We start from the raw sequence: 26491 nt of genomic DNA, 5'->3' as shown, positions 1-26491 counted from the left end.
TTCTGCTTTATAACAAAGTGAATCAGTTATACATATACATATGTTCCCATATCTCTTCCCTCTTGCGTCTCCCTCCCTCCCACCCTCCCTATCCCACCCCTCTAGGTGGTCACAAAGCACTGAGCTGATCTCCCTGTGCTATGCGGCTGCTTCCCACTAGCTATCTATTTTACGTTTGGTAGTGTATATATGTCCATGACACTCTCTCACTTTGTCACAGCTTACCCTTCCCCCTCCCCATATCCTCAAGTCCATTCTCTAGTAGGTCTGTGTCTTTATTCCCATCTTGCCCCTAGGTTCTTCATGACCTTTTTTTATTTTCTTAGATTCCAAATATATGTGTTAGCATACAGTATTTGTTTTTCTCTTTCTGACTTACTTCACTCTGTATGACAGACTCTAGGTCCATCCACCTCACTACTAATAACTCAGTTTCGTTTCTTTTTATGGCTGAGTAATATTCCATTGTATATATGTGCCACATCTTCTTTATCCATTCATTTGTTGATGGACACTTAGGTTGCTTCCATGTCCTGGCTATTGTAAATAGAGCTGCAATGAACATTTTGGTACATGACTCTTTTTGAATTATGGTTTTCTCAGGGTATATGCCCAATAGTGGGATTGCTGGATCATATGGTAGTTCTATTTGTAGTTTTTTAAGGAACCTCCATACTGTTCTCCATAGTGGCTGTATCAATTTACATTCCCACCAACAGTGCAAGAGTGTTCCCCTTTCTCCACACCCTCTCCAGCATTTATTGTTTGTAGGTTTTTTGATGATGGCCATTCTGACCCATGTGAGATGATATTTCATTCTAGTTTTGATTTGCATTTCTCTAATGATTAATGATGTTGAGCATTCTTTCATGTGTTTGTTGGCAATCTGTATATCTTCTTCGGAGAAATGTCTATTTAGGTCTTCTACCCATTTTTGGATTGGGTTTTTTGTTTTTTTGATATTGAGCTGCATGAGCTGCTTGTATATTTTGGAGATTAATCCTTTGTCAGTTGCTTCATTTGCAAATATTTTCTCCCATTCTGAGAGTTGTCTTTTGGTCTTGTTTATGGTTTCCTTTGCTGTGCAAAAGCTTTGAAGTTTCATTAGGTCCCATTTGTTTATTTTTGTTTTTATTTCCATTTCTGTAGGAGGTGGGTCAAAAAGGATCTTGCTGTGATTTATGTCATAGTGTTCTGCCTATGTTTTCCTCTAAGAGTTTGATAGTGTCTGGCCTTACATTTAGGTCTTTAATCCATTTTGAGTTTATTTTTGTGAATGGTGTTAGGGAGTGATCTAATCTCATACTTTTACATGTACCTGTCCAGTTTTCCCAGCACCACTTATTGAAGAGGCTGTCTTTTCTCCACTGTATATTCTCACCTCCTTTATCAAAGATAAGGTGACCATATGTGTGTGGGTTTATCTCTGGGCTTTCTATCCTGTTCCATTGATCTATATTTCTGTTTTTGTGCCGGTACCATACTGTCTTGATTACGGTAGCTTTGTAGTATAGTCTGAAGTCAGGCAGCCTGATTCCTCCAGCTCCGTTTTTCGTTCTCAAGATTGCTTTGGCTATTCGGGGTCTTTTGTGTTTCCATACAAATTGTGAAATTTTTTGTTCTAGTTCTGTGAAAAATGCCAGTGGTCGTTTGATAGGGATTGCACTGAATCTGTAGATTGCTTTGGGTAGTAGAGTCATTTTCACAGTGTTGATTCTTCCAATCCAAAAACATGGTATATCTCTCTCTCTATTGTATCATCTTTAATTTCTTTCATCAGTGTCTTATAATTTTCTGCATACAGGTCTTTTGTCTCCTTAGGTAGGCTTATTCCTAGATATTTTATTCTTTTTGTTGCAATGGTAAATGGGAGTGTTTTCGTAATTTCACTTTCAGATTTTTCATCATTAGTGTATAGGAATGCCACAGATTTCTGTGCATTAATTTTGTATCCTGCTACTTTACCAAATTCATTGATTAGCTCTAGTAGTTTTCTGGTAGCGTCTTTAGGATTCTCTATGTATAGTATCATGTCATCTGCAAACAGTGACAGCTTTACTTCTTCTTTACCAATTTGCATTCCTTTTATTTCTTTTTCTTCTCTGATTGCTGTGGCTAAAACTTCCAAAACTATGTTGAGTAACCTTGTTTGTTTTTAATTAGAAAAGATGTGATCATTATAAAATCATGCCATACAGAAATTTAGGAAGCTTAATAAAATGGAAGTATTTTCCTCTTCCCTTCAGTCCCACCTGCCAGGGGAAACAACTGCTAAATTTGTATTTATTCCTTTTAGACCTTTGTATAAATATTTTAAGGACTGTTTATTGACAGTCAGGTGGATAAAATAAAGGACACTAAAAGGTAGAATATGTAAAGAAAGGATATTTGTATTCTTTAAGGACCTGATCAGTAGAATCATGGCAGTAATAGAACAATTAGTAAATAAAAACTGTGGAGTAAAGGTTTCATATGAGCTGAATTTACTTACACTTTTCGCACAGAGTTAGCGCTTTTTCTTACTTTAAAGTTAATAAAGACCTTGCTGAAAGCATTTTTCTTTGAAACCTGCCAACTTGCTATCAACATAAAGGACCAACAGTAAATTGTAGTTAAAATTGTAGGTGTATTAATTGGGTAGTCCAATTGATTGTATGAGTTTAAATAAGTAAGTTTCTAAAAATTTTTTATTACAGACTCCTAAAGGATACAGAATAAGAGAAAAAATAGTACTGATTTTTAGAGGGAAGTTTACTCAAAAAGTTTTCAAATTTACTGTATTAAACAATACTCAGATAACGATACATGATACATTTTTAAAGGAGTATGGCAATGTTCCAGAGTCACACAAAAACAGTACATTTTACAGAAAAAAAATTAGAAACTCAGAATATTCATTATTCACTACCAAAGACTCTAACATCCAGTCAAAAGGCTTATGTTCAAGGTAATAGAGTATACTCAAACATGTCCTCCTCACTACATATTGAATAAGCACTTAGATAGGACTCATGCTTCTTGAAGATTAGAGAGGTGGAGTGTGAGAAGGTTAGGTTAAAATAGAAATTTTCTACAGTATAAAATAAGGAAATAAGGCCCAGTGCAATCTTGACTTTTGGAAATATGCAGAAACTACTCTAATTTGTGTAATTGTAATGCGAAAAGCTCTTTTAACCATAACAACTATTTGTATTGCAACCTGGCTCTACATGATTTTCTCTATCTTGCCGTTTACCCCATTACACCCGGATTTTACAATGTTTGTATGTGAAGAGCCATTCTTTTCATTATTATTTTAATACCCTATGTCATTATAAAGGAAAACCATTATGTACTTTGTTAATTCAGTTTCTCAGTGTTGTGCAGTTGTTCTGAATTCCATTTTAAGTCTCAGGCCAGTTGTTCAATGCAAAAAAGATATCACTAAATTTTACATTAAGGTATTTATTTATTTACCTGTATTAAGACTCTTAGGCTATTAAAGCTTCATTATCAAAGTGCTTTTTTAAAGCAAATTACAAAAACATACTCTTAATTAGAAACTTAAATATATTTAGACTTTACTTTAATTGATAAGGTTTGAATTGTGATGTTTCTCATACTGTGTAACTGAATCATCTGGCATCTTAAGTTTGTATTAGGAGACTATAGTGTTTCTTCTGTTCTACTGATGAACATGTTCTCATAATTGCCAGGCAGTGAGAATGTGTGATGTTGAGATTTTTGTATACAGCCGCTTTCAGCTATCATTTCTTAGTTTTGAACAAGTGGAACCTGTATGTGTATGTTTTTGCTCTTATTTTCAGTTTTGTTTTTACATTCATTCCTGGGGTATAGTTAAAAGTTTGTGCCCATTTCATAGTAATAATGCTGTGTAATAGATTGCTATGTCTAGGATACAACTTTGGCTTTAAGAAACAGCATTATACCTATTTATAAAACAGTTGTAGAAAACTTAATCAGATCTTAGTAAAAATAAGGGTGTGGAGTTGAGTAAAGTCACAACTAGATTTACAAGTGTTAGAAAGACTCTTGCTGTTTCCATAGTATTAGCAGGATTAGTGGTTGTGAAAAGCCTAGGCAAAAAAATCCTGTCTGACAAACTATTTTCTACTCTGTATCATAGCCTGACACATAAGAGAGCAATGCGAATTGTGGATCTTAAAGTAAATTTTGGAAAGGGCTTATCTCTTCATATATATTTCTCTCCCCAGCTTCCATTAGGAGTATCTCCATTATTTTAGTGTCTGGACTACCAAAATCATGCTTTCAGTTAGGATCCAGTGAGAGAAAAGCTGTGTGAGTCGCACCACCTATCCCCATGTGTCCCACACCAGCTGCAGACAGTTCTCTCCTTTCGTGTTCGGTTTCTTTCCTTTGTTTCTTTGGAGAAGGTGGGACTTTGTCTTAATTTTTTTCTTCATCACACATACAGAAGAGTATACATTATATCTGTGTAAAGGAAAAAAAAAGATGGATTAATTTAATGTTTACAGATTTATTTAAATGAGAGATCTAAGTATACTGAAAGGTTTTTGTCCCAAAGCAACAGGAACTCCTTTTTGTCACTAGATGTACAGTCCACTGCTGAAATAAGAATTAATTTTAATACTTGATATAAATTTGGGATATAAATTACATATGCACTGAGATTCATAGTTTGTGACATTTACCTAATATTGTCATCTGTATTAAAAGAAATAAAATGAAAAGCAGTTTCCCCTACTTCTATCCATAGTTTAAGCTTATCTTCTGAAAATAGAATAGCGTACATTTTTCTCCCTCAGCCATGTATGTATGTATGTATGTATGTATGTATTTATTTATTTATTTTACATCTTTATTGGCGTATAATTGCTTTACAATGGTGTGTTAGTTTCTGCTTTATAACGAAGTGAATTGGCTATACATTTACATATATCCCCATATCTCCTCCCTCTTGCATCTCCCTCCCTCCCACCCTCCCTATCCCACCCCTCTAGGTGGTCACAAAGCACCGAGCTGATTTCCCTGGGCCATGCAGCTACATCCCACTAGCTATCTGTTTTACATTTGATAGTGTATATTTGTCCATGCCACTTTCTCACTTCGTCCCATCTTACCCTTCCCCCTTCCCCTCCCCGTGTCCTCAAGTCCATTCTCTACGTCTGTATCTTTATTCCTATCCTGCCCCTAGGTTCTTCAGAACCTTTTTTTTCTTTTTTCTTTCTTCTTTTTTTTAGATTCAAGCCATGTATTTATATAAATAGCTAAGAAAGTAAAAATGGAATATTTCTTTCTTGGGAAGCTCTCTATCTTAAAATATAATATAGGTTTCAGGTGTCTCAGAAGCAGTGGAGTTACTAAGTTTTGTATTTTGTAGGTCCTTCAACATAGTTTCTGGTGAGAAGTCACTTTTTAACAAAGTCCAGGCAAAATTTGCCGTATCTTTTGGGAGCAGAACTTCTTGAACTCTGCCTTGCATATTTACTCAGTTTTATTTATTTCATTGGGGAAGATGATCTGTATCCTAAACCAGATATTGTTTCTTAGATCCAGAGTCATATATTCATTGCTTGTTTAGATAGCTTAATAGATTATAGAGCCATAATAGAGGATTTTTGTTTCTTATTTTTGTGTCTATTTCTGATAGATCCATTGCAGCTTTTATTTTCTCTCTGTAAAATGTATGTAATTCTTACTTTAATTTTACAAATTGAAGAATAAATTACTATAGCTCCTGAAAAATATTGTGTGGTTGGACATGATACAGAGGAGCCAGCAGTTATAAATGTTGTAAATGATAGAGTTAATTTAAAAAATGTTTTTGAGAAATATCCTGCAAATTAAGTTTTAAAAGCCTTTCTAAGACCTGTCAGAGACTGGTTAATTAGGCCATTCTGCTATAAGGATTTCTTAGGTCACATTCAGCCCTAAAAATTTGTGGTTCTTGATAATTTTGTGTATTGGGAATCACACAGCAGTCGCTGTATGCTTACTGAGAAACAGGGTGTCCGTAATATGAGGGACAGATGTCAGGTTAAGCCTGGGATTTTTTTCTCCATAATAAAAATTGGGCATCTCATGAAGGGGGTAGAATAGTCGACCAAGAAAATTTAGCTAGAAATTGTAAAATAAAATTACCTTGCCAGGAGGAGCAAAGTAATTGGGCTTTTAGTTGAAAAATTGAAAGTAGTACAGTTTTTGTTATTAATGTTGACTGTACTATGAAAGTTCTTCAGGATGATTATACCTAACCATTTAAGGGTTATGCTGTTGCTAGTGGCTTTTAGACCTTGTTGACACCGATGACCTCACTTGAAAGTTATAGACTCTTTCCCAGGAACATGGACATATATCAGAATATTTTCTTCCTAGGAGTTTGTGCCAGTTTTAGAATCCAGTTCTACACCTTGCCAAATGAATTTGCGGTTTCTTTATAAATAAATAAATAAGTGCTTATTCACATTTGTTCCTTTCGTGGCCAAGTACCTAATAGTGTTCTAGTCTGAAATCATTAATATTTACTGAGCACTTAATATGTGTCAGGCACATAGATGAATATGGTTCTTTATAAAAGTTCTAATAATCTGGTAGGGGGAAGTTTTAAGTAATACTGTAAGGAGACAGGCTCCTTTTCCTTAGCAGTGTTTTTGAGCTGTTATTTACTGAGAAATATTCTGAGGAAAGGGTAGGAAAAAAATTCAGCCTTCTTTCATTATTTATACCTTTTACTGTAATCACCCACTTCCAAAATAGCTCCACTTGACAGAAAGTGTAACCTTTGAATCCTGTGTTCTGTGTATTAGAAAAGAAATCCATTCTTGTATACGGTGATGAGTGTTGCAACAACTGTGATATTTCTGTAGAGAAATTTTAAGACTGTGGAGCTTCAGTTTCATCTTCTGTAAAGGAGGGTACTGAAAGAGAATGGCCTTTAGGATCTGTCATTCTGTAGAGTTATACTAGGATTTTGCTCTCTACCTTGTTCGCTCCATCTGTGATTAGGTACTCGACTTTAGTAAGATTTGGTAAAGACTAGTGTAATCAATATTTTTAAAGTTACTGAGATTTGAAGGATGCTTATTAAGGATTAAGGCAATTTAAAAATATTTGTGTAGGTGATACCCATCCACTGTATTTAGAATTTTAATTTCATAAAAACAATTTTTAATTTTAGGAACAAGAGCTGAATGCTCGAGCCCGGGCCCTACAAGCTGCATCTGCATCCTGTTCATTTCGGCCCAATGGATTTGACGACAATGATCCACCAGGAAGCTGTGGACCAACTGGTGGTGGGGGTGGAGGAGGGTTTAATACAGTTGGCAGACTCGTATTTTGATGCTGAGAGAGTCCAAAATGCACTGGTCACAAAACATCCAATACTATGACTGTTTAAATGTCAGACTGTAACAAATATCATATCTATCTTTTATTTTTCTTTTCATTAGACCGTTATACAAGAAAACATAGTGCTTGTTTTCATTTTGTTGACAAAACGTTTATTAACAAAATGCATCATTGGGAAAAAATCTACCTCTTAAAATTCCATTTTCTTTTATGGTTAGACATGCTTGACCAAAAATTTTCAGAGGCAAATATGTACCTGGTCCCTAATTAAGCTGCATTAAATTTAGTAGAGGCAATTAAATGGTCCTGTCCTCAGTTTTACTGAACAAAAGATAGATTTCATTTAGCATCCTTTATAAAAGAATTGGTGTTAGAGGTGAAGGAAATATTGTTAGTAAGGAAAGAAAGAAAATCTTTTATTTCCTGTGTAGTTACCCCATTATTAAATTCAAGTCTTTGAGAATACTAGAGATGATATAGTCTCTCATGAAGGCAATAACATAAACTTTATCGAGCTGTAGTACTTTTCAGGTTTGTTCAGTGCTGTCTTCAGCATCACTGTATCTACATTTCAAGTACAAATGTTTTAAAAAAGGATTATTTATACATATGTGCTGAATTGATTTTAAGAAAGGTGCATGATCCTGTAGGAGCCACATTTTTACCTAAAAATTGCTAACTTTGTAGTGTTTCTAATTGTTTGAGGATTTTAAAAATTCTATTTCAGGGAGTATATCTTCTGTGTGTTTTGAAGGAGGTGAGTTCTGTATGTGCCTTGCAGTACTGTAATTCAAAAATAGGAATCTTTGGCTGCGGAAAAGTTTTTTACAAATGAAATGTTAGGAAGTAATTTTTTGTGCTAATGTTAAAATTATAACCTTTTGAAAGGTATTAGATTTTCCTGAAGTAAAATCTGATGGTTCTAAATCAATAAGTGTAATAGTTTGTTTTTAACTCTTAGAAGAATTCAGAGGAAATCAACCTAGTCAAGTAAAAAAATTTTTTCGATTTTGTTACTTAATCCTCAGAATATTAAACATTGATCACATATTTTTAGAGTTATACATTTGTGGGGTTTTTTGTTTTTTCTCGTTTGAGTCATGCGTTTTGCACAGTTGTTTCTGTTTCACAGTTTCAGATAAAATGTCGAAATGTCAGCCCCTGTGGTCCCACATTTTCTTTTGCCAGGAAACTGGAAACAAGTCACTTCTCCTGGGTCTTGATTATACAGTATTTAGAAGTTATCCCAGTTGTCCCCATTCCTAAAAGTTTTAACTTATCCATGGTGTACATTGTTCTGAAGATTGGTCACATATTTATTTTGAAAACATTTTAAGGAAAGAATGTTCTTTGGTGATTTGGGGTTTATCTTTTTCCCAAGCTTTTAATGGCAGTGGTTAAAAACAGAACTCCTCATCTTCATTCTACTACTTCCCACTCCTAACCTGTTTCTAGTCACCAGGAAGATTAGGAAAACTGACTGGATTAGTTAAAAACTGGAAATTCTTTTGCAGAATTGAGACTTCTCTTGCCTACAAATCACTGAACCAGAAAGTTTTTTTTATCAACTGTCTTTCCTCTGGACTTCCTATTGTTCTAATAATGAATGTCTAAGCTATGCGTTCAGTTATCCACTGGCTAGATAATGATTTATAGTCAGACTATATCAGTCTTAGCATCTATTGAAATTGGTAAAGTCATGTAATACTTGGTGGGTTGATAGTGGGCTCAGCTGCTTCTACTAGAAACTTCCATAAAGACAATTAGACCTACACAAAGTTTTATCTATGAAAATAGCAAGTCCTTCAAAGATTTTTATGTGTCAAGGTAATACATATTGAATTTTCAAAATGATAAGAGAAAGATGAAACTCTAGTTATATAATAATACCGAGCATATTTAGATAACTTCATACCACTACCAAAGACTGGAAATTAAAGATTTCCTTTTAAGATTAAAAATATAGTAACATTAATTATTTGCTGAACTTTTATTTATTTTAGAGAAAATTGTTAATTTTTTCCTTTTTTTTTAAACATTTTTATTGGAGTATAACTGCTTTACAATGGTGTGTTAGTTTCTGCTGTATAGCAGAGTGAATCAACTATACATATACATATATCCCCATATCTCCTCCTTCTTGGTCTCCCTCCCACCCCTCTAGGTGGACACAAAGCATGAAGCTGATCTCCCTGTGCTATGTGGCTGCTTCCCACTAGCTAACTATTTTACATTTGGTAGTGTATATACGTCCATGCCACTCTCTCACTTTGTCCCAGCTTATCCTTCCCCTTCCCCGTGTCCTCAAGTCCATTCTCTACGTCTGTGTCTTTATTCCTGTCCTGCCCCTAGGTTCAACAGAACCATTTTTTTTTAGATTCCATATATATGTGTTAGCATACGGTATTAGTTTTTCTCTTCACTCTGTATGTGAATTTTTTTAATTGAAGTATAGTTGATTTACAATGCTGTGCTAATTTCTGTTGTACAGCAAAGTGATTCAGTTATACATATATATACATTCTTTATTATATTCTTTTCCATTTTGGCTTAGCTCAGAATATTGAATACAGTTCCCTGTGCTATACAGTAGGACCTTGTTGTTTATCCCTTCTATATGTTATAGTTTGTATCTGCTAACCCCAAACTCCCAGTCCATCCCTCCCATGCCCCTCCTCCACCTTTGCAACCACAAGTCTGTTCTCTATGTCTGTGTGTCTGTTTCTGTTTTGTAGATATGTTCCTTTGTGTCATATTCGAGATTCCATGTATAAGTGATATATTGTCTTTCTCTTTCTGACTTATTTCACTTAGTATGGTAATCTATAGTTCCATCCATGTTGCTGCAAATGGCATTATTTCATTCTTTTTTATGGCTGAGTAGTATTCCATTGTGTATATGTACCACATCTTCTTTATCCATTCATTTGTTGATGGACATTTACATTGTTTCCATGTCTTGGCTGTTGTGAATAGTGCTGCTATGACCATAGGCGTGCATATATCTTTTTGAATTATAGTTTTTTCTGGATATATGCCCAGGAGCGGGATTGCTAGATCATATGGTAATTCTATTTTTAGCTTTTTGAGGAACCTTCATACTGTTTTCCATAGTGGCTGCACCAACTTACATTCCCACCAGCAGTGTAGGAGGGTTCCCTTTTCTCCACAGTCTCTCCAGCATTTGTTATTTGTAGAGTTTTTAGTGATGGCCATTCTGACTGGTGTGAGTTGGTACCTCATTGTAGTTTTGATTTGCATTTGTCTAATAATTAGTGATGTTGAGCATCTTTTCATGTGCCTATTGGTTATCTGTGTGTCTTTGAAGAAATGTCTATTTAGGTCTTCTGGCCATTTTTCTATTGAGTTGTTTTTTTGTTATTGAGTTGTATGAGCTGTTTGTATATTTTGGAAATTAAGCCCTTGTCGGTCACATTGTTTGCAAATATTTTCTTCCATTCCGTAGGTTGTCTTTTCATTTTGTTTATGGTTTCCTTTGTAAGTTTCATTAGATCTCATTTGTTTATTTTCGTTTTTATTTCTATTGCCTTGGGAAACTGACCTAAGAAAACATTGGTACAATTTCTGTCAGAGAATGTTTTGCTTATTATCTCTTCTAGGAGTTTTATGGTGTCATGTCTTATGTTTAAGTCTTTAAGCCATTTGAGTCTATTTTTATGCATAGTGTCGGGGTGTGTTCTAACTTCACTGATTTCCGTGCGGCTGTCCAACTTTCCCAGCACCCCTTGCTGAAGAGACTGTCTTTTTTCCTATTGTATATTCTTGCCTCCTTTGTCTAAGATTAATTGTCCATAGGTGTGTGGGTTTATTTTGGGGCTCGCTATTCTGTCCCATGTATCTGTATGTCTGTTTTTGTGCCAGTACCATGCTGCTGTGATTACTGTAGCTTTGTAGTATTATCTGAGGTCTGGGAGGGCTATGCCTCCATCTTCGTTCTTTTTCCTCAGGATTGCTTTGGCAATTCTGGGTCTTTTATGGTTCCATACAAATTTTAGGATTATTCTAGTTCTGTGAAAAATGTCATGGGTAATTTGTTAGGGATCTCGTTAAATCTGTAGATTGTTTTGGGTAGTATGGCCATTTAACAATATTAATTCTTCCAATCCAAGAGCGTGGGATACCTTTCCATTTCTTTGAATCACCTTTAGTTTCCTATATTAATGTTTCATAGTTCTCAGCATTTAAGTCTTTTGCCTTCTTAGCCAGGTTTATTCCTAAGTACTTTTTTTTTTGGCGCAATTGTAAAAGGTAGTCTTTTTTTTTACATTCCCTTTCTGATATTTCATTGTTAGTGTAAAGAAATGCAACTGATTTCTGTATGTTAATCTTGTATCCTGCTACCTTGCTGAATTTGTTTATCAGTTCTAGTAGTTTTTGTGTGGAATCTTGAGGGTTTTCTATATATAGTATCATGTCATCTGCGTGTAATGACAGTTTTACCTCTTCCCTTCCAATTTGGATACCTTTTATTTATTTTTCTTGCCTGAGTGCTGTGGCTAGGACTTCAGTAGTATGTTGAATAAAAGTGGTGAGAGTGGGCATCTTTATCATGTTGTGTTGATTTTAGTGGGAAGGCTTTCACCTTTTCACCATTGAGTGTTATATTGGCTCTGGGTTTGTCATAAATAGCTTTTATTATGTTGAGATATGTTCCTTCTATATCTACTTTAGTAAGAGTTTTTATCATGAATGGATGTAGAATTTTGTCAAATGTTTTTTCTGCATCTGTTGAGATGATTGTGTGGTTTTTGTCTTTTGTTGATGTGGTGTATCACATTGATTGATTTGCATATGTTGAACCATACTTGTGAACATGGGATGAATACCACTGGTTGTGTAAAATCCTCTTCCTGTATTGATACTTTTATCATGTTATAGTGTCCTTATCTTTCTTTATGGCCTTTGTTTTAAAGTCTATTTTGTCTGATATGAGCATTGCGACCCCTACTTTCTTGTCATTTATGTTTGCGTGAAATATCTTTTTCCATCCCCTTACTTTCAATCTATGTGTGTCCTTTGCCCTAAAGTGACTCTCTTGTAGGCAGCATATTATAGGCTCTTGTTTTTTTTATCCAATCTGCCACTCTTATGTCTTTTGATTGGATCATTTAGTCCATTGACATTTAAGGTAATTATTGATATGTATTTATTACTATTTTAAACCTTGTTTTCCTGTTGTTTTTATATTTCTTCCTTGTCCCTTTTTCTTTTTTGCTTTTCCTTTTGTGATTTGATTTTTTTTTTTTTTTTTGGATTATACTTACGTTGTCTTCTCTTTGGTGTTTGTGACTTTATTGTATGTTTTTGAGTTGTTTTGGTTACCCTGTTTTTCAAGTATGTTAACCCCTTCCTACATCTACTTTGCCTTAGACTGGTAGTCATATAGGCTCAAATGCATTCTTTAAAATTAAAACCAAAAAAAGAATCTAAATTTTCTTTCTCTCCTCCCCCACATTTTGTGATTTTGATGTCCTCTTTTACAGCTTCATGTTCATCCTTTTGCTGTTCCTTGTGGTTATCATCACTTTCACAAATAGATTTTTTTTTCTTTTTAATCAGTATACTGGCTCATTTAAGTGATTTACTTTCCTATTGTGATTTCTTCTTTCCTATAGCTTCTTGCCTCTTTTCTATTTAGAGAAATCCTTTCAATATTTCTTTTAGGATAGGTTTAGTATTGCTGTATTCTTTTAGTTTTTGCTTTTCTAAGAAATTCCTTATCTCTTTCTATTTTAAACGGTAATCTTGCTGGGTGGAGTATTCTCGGTTGCAGACTTTTCCCTTTCAAGACTTTGAATATATTTTGCCATTCTCTTCTGGCCTGTAACAGTTCTGTAGAAAAATCAGCTGATAGCCCTATGGGGGTTCCCTTGTAATTAACCTTGTTTTTCTCTTGCTGCCTTTAGAATCCTTTCTTTAACATTTGCCATTTTAATTATAATATGTCTTGGTGTATGTCTGTTTGGGTTCATCTTCTTTGGAACCCTGTGCTTCCTGTACCTGGATATCTGTTTCCTTCTTTAAGTTTGAGAAGTTTTCAGCCATAATTTCTTCAAATACATTTTCAATCCCCTTTTCTCCTTCTTCTCCTTCTGGAATCCCTATTATGCATAGATTGGCAGGCTTTTAATTATCCCATAGGTCTCTCATACTGCTTTCGTTTCTTTTCATTTGGCTTTCTGTCCGCTGTTCTGACTGGGTGATTTCCATTATTCTATCTTCCAGATCATTTACTCATTCTTCATTCTTACTTCATTCTTACTGCTGTTCATTGCCTTTAGTTCAGCTTTTGCCTCTGCAAATGAATTTTCTAATTTTCCTTGGCTCCTCCTCCTATTTTCTAGTTCCTTTTTAAAGTAATCTGCATTTCTGTCGACAGCCTTTCTAATTCCTTTAGTATTTTCATTATCTCCTCTTTAAACTTGGTGTCTATTAGACTGAAGAGGTCTCTTTCGTTGTTCTTTCAGGGGAATTCTCTTGGTCTTTTAAGTGGGAGTGGTTCCTCTGCTTCTTCATTTTACTTATATTTCTCTTACTCTGAGTTTAGGAGAAACAGTTATCTACTGTGGTCTTGGAAAGCTATTTATACGTGGGAGTGTCCCTGTGCACCTTGGGTAGGTTTATTATTTTTGGCGCAAGGGCTCTTTTTAGTATGGATGCCTGCCACCTTTTTCCTCAGCGTGTGCTGGCTGTTATCCCCTTGATAGGGGATACACAGATGTGGTGGCTCGTGCACCCTCCCAGAGCCCTCAACAGGGCAGTGGTGGCCAGTACGCACTCCCAGATCTCAACAGCAGAGGCTTGTGCACGCTCCTAGATCCCACAACAGTGGTGGCAACGGCTGGCACACACTCCCAGATCTCTCAGTGGTGGCTGCTCACATGTGCTCCAGAGCCTGCAACAGCAGAGATAGCAGCTGGCACCTGCTCCCTGATATTTCAGCAGTGGTGTGCATTGGTGGCAGCAGCTCACACCCACCCCTAGGGCTCGTGACAGCAGTGTCCTGTCACCTGAGAGTGCGCACATGGGGAAAGAGTCTCCTGTGGCAGGGCCGGGCCCTCCCCTCGCCCGCCCCCCAGCAATGGCGCCTCACCTCTACGGCAGGCCAAGGATTCGTCCGCTTGCACGCTCGGTTACAGCCACATCACACTCCAGCCCTTTCAGGCTGTCTCCTCACAGCCGAGCCCAGTCCTCTCCCTGGGCCTGACCTCTGAAGCCTGAGCTTCAGCACCGAGCCCCCGTCTGCACCAGCAGACATGCATCTCAGGCTGGGGATTGCAGGGCAGCAGCACTGACAATCTGTTCGTCTCTCTCCATTTTGCCTCCCAAAAACAGGTTGCTGCACTCTGCTCCGAGGCTCCAAAGCTCCTCCTCCATCCAGGCTGATCTCCCCACCAGTGAGAGGACTTCCCAGGGTGCAGGAACCTTTCCTCTTTCACAGCTCACTCCCAGGGCCACAGGTCCCATCCTGATTCCTTTTTTTTTTTTTTTTTCTTTGTCTTTTGTCCTACATGGTTACATGGAGATTTTCTTGCCCTTTTGGAAGTCTGAGGTCTGCTAGCATGCAGTAGATGTTCTGTGAGAATAGTCCCACATGTTGATATATTTTTGATGTATTTTGGGGAGGAGGTGACCTCCATGTCCTACTACTATGCCATCTTGATCGCTCTTCTTATTTGCTGAATTTAAAGTATTTATACCTATGGAAGATTTGGAACCAGAATAATGAGACACTTCATTCAAAAACTCATCTAACTGACCCTTTTCAATAAGCTAATACTAAGGATTGCTAAGGATCATTTTATTCCTCAGTAATTAGCATCTCCATTGCTTTCATGCAGCTTTATTTGATTGTCGTATTAGGTCTTTTCTTTCTCCCATATTCCTAACCCTTGTACTTTCCTCTGACTCTTGCATATAAGGTCTGACTGAAGGCTGACTAGAGAACTACTGTTTCTCTTTAGTTCAGCCTAAGGTAATCAGTTTAAATGAAGCTGCTCATTGCTGCTGAGAAGAACACATTAGGCCTCACTAACAAAAATAAAAAACTAGAAATCTAAGTCTATTCTTTCAAGGATGTTTATTGCCACATTGAGAAAAGTAGAATTTTTTTCCAGAGAGATATACAAAGAAGAAAATACATGTGATGATGTTGGATATGTAAGCCCTTGTAACCCATCCACTAAGAAAATGCCTGTGCACCTCTGACTCATGACATTTACATAGCTCATGTTGGAGAAAGGAATGTAGCTCATTCCCCAAGTATCTTCCCATCACTTCTCTTCCAGCTGAATAATCAGAGAAACAGGGCAGCATTGTGTTAGAGATCCCTGACTTTCGTTTCCATACTTTAAGTTTCCAGAAGAATCCTTTGGATGTAGAAGTAAAGATCTCTCATAATGTCTAGAGGTATTGTGGGACTTTGTGGCAGGTTCAGAAGGCCTATTATATTTTTAACTCACATTTGGAAAGAACAAAAATATTTCGAAAGTAAGTCTTAACCTCAAATCCATAATGTTCTTTGTCATTTAGTTCCATTCTTTTTATGATAATGTTATTTACAAAAGCAGTTATATTTTCATAGACTACCTCTTCAAAAACTTTTTGCTACCTCTTTTAAAAGGGGATTGAATGCTTATTGTGTGCCCAGCACAGTTTAAGGAAAACATAATTGGCATAATCTGTCCAGTACACATATCTTAATATAAATCACCATTTTGATGTTGTATTCTTAGTTCCAGTTCTTAATTCCCAGTATATATTTTTCTATGATTATGCACTTCACATAATATGCACTATACAAAGAGAGCTTTTTAAATGAATATTTCAGAGAAATTAATATATATATGGCATCTTATCTCATCAGTGTTGTATTTTGTATATATTTTTACCCTCTGTTTTTTCTAATAAGTTTAGATTTCTAAAACTAAATAGTCCTGAAGTAATGGATAAGTTCTTCACATCTTAGGAAAACTTATTAGGAAATGTTAACTATGATTAATAACTTAGTAACATAATCTACAGGAATAAGGTTAAACCTTGGATAATGTGATCTTGTAACTAACAGGTTAAAGTGAAAGCAAGGAAATTTGAATTGAAGTTAACCCAATGACTCTCTTCCACTGGAAGGGAACCAGAAAGCATGTTGCCATTGTTGCTGCTCATGGTCTTCTTTCAGTAGTGAAGGATGTCACCTTGAAGACAAAGCCTACACACAAAGGAGGGCAAAGCAAAGCAAAGCAAGAGAATTGTAGAGAAATAGTGCTGGAGTCCTGACTGTACTTCACTCAGTCCTCATGACCCGAGTTTCTTGCTATACCAGGGATGGAATAAGAACTAACTGAGAGGAGCTTGGGACAAGATGGCAGAGTAGAAGGATGTTGGGCTCACTTCCTCTCACGAGCACACCAAAATCACAACTGCTGAACAGCAATCAATAAAAAAGACTGGAACCTGCCAAAAAAGATAGTCTTCATCCAAGGATATAAAGAAGAAGCCACAAGATGGTAGGAGAGGCGCACTTGTGATATAATCAAATCCCGTACTCCCTAGGTGGGCAACCCACAAACTGGAGAAAGTTATATCGCAGAAATTCTCCCACAGGAGTGAGAGCTCTGAGCCCCACGTCAGGCTCCCCAGCCTGGGGGTCTGGCATTAGGAGGAGCCCACAGAGTATTTGGCTTTGAAGGCCAGTGGGGCTTGATTGCAGGAGCTCCACAGGACTGGGGGGAACAGAGACCCCACTTTTGGAGAGTGCACACAAGGTCTCACACATACCAGGACACAGGGCAAAAGCAGAGTTTTCATGGGAGCCTGGGCTGGACCTACCTGCTGGTCTTGGAGTGTCTCCTGGGGAGGCAGGGTGTGACTATGACGCTCCCTGGGGATGTGGACACTGGTGGTAGAGATTTCAGGGAAAGTTCAGCTATGTGGACTTGAGGAGGCAGACATCTTGCTTGTGTCATCAGCATGAAGACCTGGCCCCACCCAACAGCCTGTAGACTCCAGTGCTGGGACGCCTCAGGCCAAACAACCAACAGGGTGGGAACACAGCCCCACCTATCAGCAGACAAGCCACCTAAAAACTTTCTGAGCCCACAGCTGCCTCTAGACACACCCCTTGACATGGCCCTGCTCACCAGACTGCCAAGACCCAGCTCCACCTACCACTGGACAGGCACCAACTTCTCCCACCAGGAAGCCTGCACAAGCCTGTAGACCAACCTCACCCACCAGGAGACAGACACCAGAAGCAAGAATACTACAATCCTGCATCCTGCGGAACTGAGTCTGCAAACACAGAAATTTAGACAAAATGAGATGGCAAAGGAATCTGTTCTAGATGAAGGAACAAGATAAAACCCCAGAAGAACAACTAAGTAAAGATAGGCAGTCTACCCAAGAAAGAGTTCAGAGTACTGAATGTAATGATTATCCAAGATCTCAGGAAAAGAATGAATGCACAGAGTGAGAAGTTACAAGAAATTATTAACAAAGAATTAGAAAATATAAAGAACAACCAAGCAGAGTTGAAGAATACAATAATTGAAATGAAAAATACACTAGAAGGAATCAACAGCAAAATAAATGAGGCAGAAGAGTGAATAACTGAGCTGGAAGACAGAATGGGGGAAATCACTGCCATGGAACAGAATAAAGAAAAAAGAATGAAAAGAAATGAGGACAGTTTAAGAGACTTCTGAGACAACAATAAATGCACCAATATTTGCATTATAGGGGTCCCAAAAGGACAAGAGAGAAAGAAAGGGCCTGAGAAAATATGTGAAGAGATAACAGATGAAAACTTGCCTAACATGGGAAAAGAAACAGTCATCCAAGTCCAGGAAGTGCAGAGAGTGCCAGGCAGGTTAACCCAAGGAGAAACCAAGACACATAATAATCAAACTGACAACAATTAAAGACAAAGAGAAAATATTAAAAGCAACAAGGGAGAAGCAACAAATAACATACAAGTTCATCCCCATAAGGATATCAGCTGATTTTTCAGCAGAAACTCTGCAGGCCAGAAGAGAGTGACATGATTTTTTAAAGTGATAAAAGCAAAAAACCTATAACCAAGAATACTCTACCCAGCAAGGCTCTCTTTCGGATTCGATGGAGAAATCAAAAGCTTTACATACAAGCAAAAGTTAAAAGAATTCAGCACCACCAAACCAGCTTTACAACAAATGCTAAAGGAACTTCTCTAGGTGGAAAAGAAAATGCCACAACTAGAAACGAGAAAAGTATGAAATGGGAAAGCTCACCAGTAAAGGTAAATATACAGTAAAGGTAGGAAATCATCCACACACAAATACATCAAAACCAGTAATCATGAGATCAGGAGAGTACAAATGCAGGATATTTTAAATGCATTTGAAATTAAGAGGTCAGCCACTTAGAATAATCATGTATATATAGACACTGCTATATCAAAACCTCATGGTAACCACAAACCAAAAATCTATAATAGATATACACGCAAAAAAGAAAATGGAATCCAAACACAACTCTAAAAATAGTCATCAAATCACAAGGCAAGATAACAAAAGAGGAAAGGAAGGAAAAAGATCTACAAAAACAAATCCAAAACAATTAACAAAATGGCATTAAGAACGTGTATATCAATAATTACCTCAAATGTAAATGGATTAAGTGCTCCAACCAAAAGACAGACAGGCTGAATGGATAAAAACACAAGACCCATATATATGCTGTCTACAAGACACCCACTTCAGATCTAGAGACACATACAGACTGAAAGTAAGGTGATGGAAAAAGTATTCCATGCAAATGGAAATCAAAGAAAGCTAGAGTAGTAATACTCATATCATACAAAATAGACTTTAAAATAAAGACTGTTACAGGAGAAAAAGAAGGACATTATGTAATGATCAAGGGATCAATCAAGAAGAAGATATAACAATTGTAAATATATATGCACCCAACATAGGAGCACCTCAGTATATAAGGTAAATGCTAATAGCCATAAAAGGTGAAATTGACAGTAACACAATAATAGTGGGGGACTTTAACAACCCACTTACATCAATTGAAAGATCATCCAGACAGAAAACAAATAAAGGAAACACAGGCCTTAAATGACACATTAGACCAGGTGGACTTAAGTGATATTTATAGAGCATTCCACATGAAAGCAGCAGAATACACATTCTTTTCTAGTGTACATAGAATATTCTCCAGGTAGATCACATGCTGGGCCACAAAGCAAGCCTTGGTAAATTTAAGAAAACTGAAATCATATCAAGCATCTTTTCAGACCACAACACTATGAGTGAAAATCAACTACAAGAAAAAAACTGTAAAAAACACAAACATGTGGAGGCTAAACAATATGCTACTAAACAACCAATGGATCACTGAAGAAATCAAAGAGGAAATCAAAAAATACCTAGAGATAGGGCTTCCCTGGTGGCGCAGTGGTTGAGAGTCCGCCTGCCGATGCAGGGACACGGGTTCGTGTCCCGGTCCGGGAAGATCCCACATGCCACGGAGCGGCTAGGCCCGTGAGCCATGGCCGCTGAGCCTGCGTGTCCAGAGCCTGTGCTCCGCAATGGGAGAGGCCACAACACTGAGAGGCCTGCATACTGCAAAATATATATATATATATAGAGAGAGAGAGAGAGAGAGAGATAAAAATGAGAACACAATGATCCAAAACCAATGGGACACAGCAAAAGCAGTTCTAAAAGGGAAGCGTATAGTGATACAAGCTTACCTCAAGAAACAAGAAAACTGGGCTTCCCTGGTGGCACAGTGGTTGAGAGTCCGCCTGCCGATGCAGGGGACACGGGTTCGTGCCCCGGTCCGGGAAGATCCCACATGCTGCAGAGTGGCTGGGCCCGTGAGCCATGGCCGCTGAGCCTGCGTGTCCGGAGCCTGTGCTCTACAACGGGAGAGGCCACAACAGTGAGAGGCCCGCGTACCACAAAAAAAAAAAGAAAGAAAACTGGCGAATAAATAACCCAACCTTACAGCTAAAGCAACTAGAGAAAGGAGAGCAAAAAAAAACCCAAAGTTAGTAGAAGGAAAAATATCATAAAGATCAGAGCAGAAATAAATGAAATGGAAACAAAGAAAAAAATAGCAAAGATCAATGAAACTAAAAGCTGGTTCTTTGAAAAGATAAACAAAACTGATAACCCTTTAGCCAGACTCATCAAGAAACAACAGGGACAGGGACTGAATGAACAAAATGAGAAATGAAAAAGGAGAAGTTAACAACAGACACCACAGAAGTACAAAGGACAATAAGAGACTACTACAAGCAACTGTATGCCAATAAAATGGACATAGAAGAAATGGACAAATTCTTAGAAAGGTACAATCTCCCAAGACTGAACCAGGAAGAAATAGAAAATATGAACAGACCAATTACAAGTCCTGAAATTTAATCTGTGATTTTAAAACTCCCAACAAACAAAAACCCAGGACCATATGGCTTCACAGGCAAATTCTATCAAACATTTAGAGAAGAGTTAACATCTATCCTTCTGAACTATTACAAAAAAATTGCACAGGAAGGAACACTCCCAGGCTCATTCTATGAGGCCAGCATTACCCTGATACCAAAACCAGACAAAGATACCACAAAGAAAGAAAATTACACACCAATATCACTGATGAACTTAGATGCAAAAATCCTCAACAAAATACTATCAAACTGAATCCAACAAACATTAAAAGGATCATACACCATGATCAAGTGGAATTTATCACAGAGATACAAGGATTTTTCAACTTCCGCAAATCAAGCAGTTTGATACACCACATTAACAAACTGAAGAATAAAAACCATATGATCATCTCAATAGATGCAGGAGAAGCTTTTGATAAAATTCAACATCCATTTATGACAGTAAAAGTGTCACTGTTTGCAGATGACAGAGACATAGAAAATCCTAAATATGCTACCAGAAAACTACTAGAGCTTATCAGTGAATTCTGTAAAGTTGCAGGATACAAAATTAACACAGAGAAATCAGTTGCATTTCTATAAACTAACAATGAAAGATCAGAAAGAGAAATTAAGGAAACAAACCCATTTACCATTGCATCAAAAAGAATAAAATACTTAGGAATAAACCTCCCGAAGGAGGCAAAAGACCTGTACTGTGAAAACTATAAGATGCTGATGAAAGAAATCAAAGATGACACAGATTGAAAGATATACTGTGTTCTTGAATTGGAAGAATCAATATTGTTAAAATGACCATACTGCCCAAGGCAATCTACAGATTCAATGCAATCCTTATCAAATTACCAATGGCATTTTTCACAGCTCTAGCGCAAAAAAAAATCTTAAAATTTGTATGGAAACACAAAAGACCCCGAATCACCAAACAATCTTGAGAAAGAAAAATGGAGCTGGAGGAATCAGACTCCCTGGCATCGGACTACACTACAAAGCTACAGTAATCAAAACAGTATGGTACTGGCACAAAAACAGACTTATAGATCAATGGAACAGGATAGAAAGCCCAGAAACAAACCCACACACCTACAACAAAGGAGGCAAGACCATACAATGGAGAAAAGACAGTCTCTTCAATAAGTGGTGCTGGGAAAACTGGACAGCTACATGTAAAGAATGAAATTAGAAAATTCTCTAACACCATAAACAAAAATAAACTGAAAATGGATTAAAGACCTAAATGCAAGGCCAGATACTATAAAACTCTTAGAGGATAACATAGGCAGAACACTCTTTGACACAAATCACAGCAATATCTTTTTGGATCCATCTCCTAGAGTAATGGAAATAAAAACAAAAATAAACAGATGTGACCTAATTAATCTTAAAAGTGTTTGCACAGCAAAGGAAACCATAAACAAAATGAAAAAGACAACCTACAGAATGCGAGAAAATATCTGCAAACAGTGTGACTGACAAGGGATTAATCTCCAAAATATATAGATAGCTCATACAGCTCAATATCAAAAAAAAAAAAACCAATCAAAAAATGGGCAGAATATCTAAATAGACATTTCTCCAAAGAAGACACACAGATGGTCAATCACATGAAAAGATGCTCAATACTGCTAATTATTAGAGAAATGCAAGTCAAAACCACAATGGGGTATCATCTCACACCAGTCAGAATGGCTATCATCAAAAAGTCTACGAATAATAAATGCTGGAGAGGGTGTGGAGAAAAGGGAACACTACACTGTTGGTGGGAATGTAAATTAGTAGAGCCACTATGGAAAATGGTGTGGAGGTTCCTTTAAAAACTAAAAATGGAGCTACCATATGACCCTGCAATCCCACTCCTGAGCATATATCTGGAGAAAACCATAATTCGAAAATATGGATGCACCCCAATGTTCACAGAAGCACTATTTGCAATAGCCAAGACATGGAAACAACCTAAGTGTGCATCGACAGGTGAATGGATAAAGAAGACGTGGAATATATATATCAATACAATGGAATATCACTCCATCGTATAAAAAAAGCCATAAAAAAGAATGAAATATTGCTATTTGCAACAACATGGATGGACCTAGAGTTTATCATACTAAGTGAAATAAGTCAGAGAAAGACAAATATCATGATATCGCTTGTATGCAGAATCTAAAAAAATGATACAAATGAACTTGTTTACAAAACAGAAGAGACTTGCAGACAAAGGAAACAAACTTATGGTAACCAAAGTGGAAAGGTGGAGGGAGGGATAAATTAGGAGTTTGGGAGTAACATATACACACTACTGTATATATATAAAATAGATAACCAACAAGGACCTATTGTATAGCATAAGGAACTATACTCAGTATTTTATAATAACATATATTGGAAAAGAATCTGAAAAACTGAATCACTTTGCTGTACACCTGAAACTAACACAACATTGTAAGTCAACTATACTTCAGTTTAAAAAATAAAGAAAATTTAAAAATAAAGAAAAAGATAAGCCAAAACAATTTAACCCAATGAAGCTTAAAAAAGAACTCTAAAATATAAGTTGTTCCATATATATTCTTAAGCATTTACCAAACTGTCATATCATTATAATGTTAGCCTTATTTTTTGTTTTACTAAGTTAATTTTCTTACAGAGTCCTTTTTGGAAGTGAATGAACCTCAAAATGAATGAGGGATTTAAAAAAGCAAGGATTCAAAGTAAACAGTTCTTTTAAAAAAAATAGGGCTTCTCTGGTGGCGCAGTGGTTGGGGGTCCGCCTGCTGGTGCAGGGGACGTGGGTTCGTGCCCTGGTCCAGGAGGGTCCCGCATGCTGCGAAGCGGCTGGGTCCGTGGGCCGTGGCCGCTGGGCCTGCGCGTCCGGAGCCTGTGCTCCGCGACGGGAGAGGCCGCGGCAGTCACAGGCCCGTGTACCGCAAAAAGGAAGGAAAAAGAAAAAAATAATAAAAAGGAAAAAGTTAGCTTATAAAGAAACTGCAGGTTTCCTGTATGAAAAGAAGTTTTGCTATAGAAATAATTTTAAAGAAATAAAGAGTTTTATTCAACAAATTAACTATCTGGGTTTTACAAAATCAAAGGGATTTGTTATGTAAAACCTTTAGCCACAGTGTTACATAACCAATGTGGATTTAAAATTAAAAATAGAATCTAAGAAGTCAGCCAAGTGTGTAGCCAGCTCTCATCTGTGTCAGTTATGGCCTGCAGTCGTTTTTCTCTTAATAAATCTCATGTTTTCAAGTTTTGCTTTGTATGCTAGACACACACACACACATCTTGATTTCAGAGGGATAAAAAGGTTAGCCTTTCCTGGCTAGATCAGCAGTTTTCAACCTTGTATTATGTTAGTAACACTTGGAAAGCTTTTAAAAAATAATACCATGCCTGGCCCTGCCCCTGCCCCAGGCCTATTAAATTACATGGGGAGTGGGCACCAATATTTTTTGAAGTTCCTCACATGATTTAAATGTGCAACCTTGGTTGAGAACTGCTGGGTTAGAAAAGGAGTTGTTTTCTCTAGGGCTTTTATCCAAGGACACTAACATGTTGAGTGTCTATCATGTGCTGGATACTGATAGATATTTATATGTCTTGTTAACTTATATCAGCCCTGTAAGTGAGTTCATACCTTTACCCTCCCTTACTCTTTTATGGATAAAGTGAAGACTCAGATTAAGGAACTTGCTCAAAATTTTGAAGCTAAAAAATCAGAAATTGAGATTTTTAAAAATCATAATTGAGATTTTAATCCAGGTCTTCAGAACTCCAAAGTCAATGCTCTGACAGAGGGACAGTAACAAGTAGGAGAAAAATGTGATCAAAAGACTTAAGCAAATTACATATTAATAAGGGTTTGCAATAAACTTAATGAAATAAAATTTCTATAATCTGTATCAATTATACTTTTGCACTCTAAACATTATTCAAAAAAGAAAAAATGTGAGACCTGCTTTGTTAAAACTTATATGGTTGAGAAACACGGTTCTGAGCAAACTCATTTGCTACATCTGTTTAATCTCTGTTTACTAGCCTTATTTCTTCCATTCTCCCTTTTCTGTCCTCCCAAGTCATACTGGACCTTGTATAGTTCTTATTCAGACAACATTATATACTTGCCATCTCTAGGCTTTTGCACATGCAAGTCTCAGTATAGCACACCATTCCCCTCACCCCACTTTTCCCTCCCTGTTTTCATTTGACTAATTCCTGCTCACCTGTCAATATGCTCAAGTCTTCTCATAAAAACCTCCCAAACTGACTAGTCTCCCCTTTTGTCCTGGGTTGTGTCTTGTGCTTCTCCTTGAAAAGACCATGGCTTAGTAATGGAGCTAAATTAGCCTTAAAGGCTGATCCTCTATAGCAACAAAGATTAAAAGCAGGTCTTAACACAAACAGGCTATTTTAGTTAGCATAAAATTCAAGTTAGCTCACGTATAAGCCAGAATGACTTCCTTATATCTCAATATGTGAAATTTTATTTTATCATTTCCCTGTTACAATGACAAGATGTTCTTTCCAATCTCCTTCTTCTACTCTTCCTGCGAAAGACCCTGCACCCCACTAAATCATGTTACACAAACATATAACTATAATCCAGGTACAAACATTTCCCCAAAGACCCTATTTTTCTATAAAACAATAGGTCGATGCTTATATTTAACTTTTAATAAACACTTAAATTTTGGGGGAGGAAAAAAAAGCTGACTTTCAAAGGATCAAACTCATCTGTAAGTAATTTAACTGCATGCAGAACAAAATCCAACACTCTTTAAAGTAATATGACAAACCCAGTACTTAAGAAAATAAAATTCACAATATTCAGGAACTGATAAAAAAATTATTAGGCATTCAAAGGAGGAAAATATGACTCATACCAAGAAGAAAAACCAATCAATAGAAACAGACTCAGAAATTATGGAAAGGAAGGAATTGACAAACTAGGAGCTTAAAAGAATGTAAAGAAAAATATGAACAAAATGAACAAAAAATATGAATAAAGAAATGGGAAATCCAAGAAGCTCAACAAACCGTCAACAGAATAAACATAAAAGAAACTACACTGGGCTTCCCTGGTGGCTCAGTGGTTAGGAATCTGCCTGCCAATGCAGGGGACATTGGTTTGAGCCCTGGTCCGGGAAGATCCCACATGCCGTGGAGCAACTAAGCCCATGCGCCACAACTACTGAGCCTGCATGCCACAACTACTGAAGCCCGTGTGCCTAGAGCCCATGCTCCACAACAAGAGAAGCCACCACAATGAGAAGCCTGTGCACCACAACAAAGAGTAGCTCCCGATCGCTGCAACTAGAGAAGGCCCGTGAACAGCAACAAAGACCCAACTCAGCCAAGAAAAAGAATCATTAAAAAAAGAAAAAAGAAGCTACACTGAGGCACACCATAATCAAATTTGTTAAAAACAGTGATAAAGAGAAATTCTTAAAAGCAACTGGAGAAAAAGAACACATTACATATGGAACAGAGGTTAGCACACTATATACAGCCCTCAAGCCAAATCTATCATGCCTCCTGTTTTTCATAAATAAAATTTTATTGTAACACTGACACACCTATTTATTTACCTATTGTCTACAGCAGTTTTTACACTACAATGGCAGAGTTGAGTAGTTGTGACAGAGACCATTTATCCTGGAAAGCCAAAAATAGTTATTAAAGTACTTTACAGAAGAAGTCTGTGAT

The 26491-nt window shown here is 36.9% G+C and overlaps 1 protein-coding gene across 1 annotated transcript in view; it reads left to right on the top strand.

Annotated features, from left to right (window-relative positions):
• Positions 1 to 9152, top strand: part of USP38 (ubiquitin specific peptidase 38) — a 34788-nt gene extending 25636 nt beyond the window's left edge. The window contains exon 10 of the mRNA XM_079920748.1: positions 7160 to 9152. Coding sequence (XP_079776874.1) covers positions 7160 to 7321 — 162 coding nt within the window. The 3' untranslated portion in view covers positions 7322 to 9152. The remainder of the gene's footprint in view (positions 1 to 7159) is intronic.
• The last annotated feature ends 17339 nt before the right edge of the window (positions 9153 to 26491 follow it).

Source organism: Stenella coeruleoalba, assembly GCF_951394435.1.
Source record: "Stenella coeruleoalba genome assembly, chromosome: 4".
NCBI classification, from domain to species: Eukaryota; Metazoa; Chordata; class Mammalia; order Artiodactyla; family Delphinidae; genus Stenella; species Stenella coeruleoalba.
The sequence above is the reverse complement of the archived record's forward strand: the minus strand, read 5'-3'. Positions and strand labels throughout refer to the sequence as shown.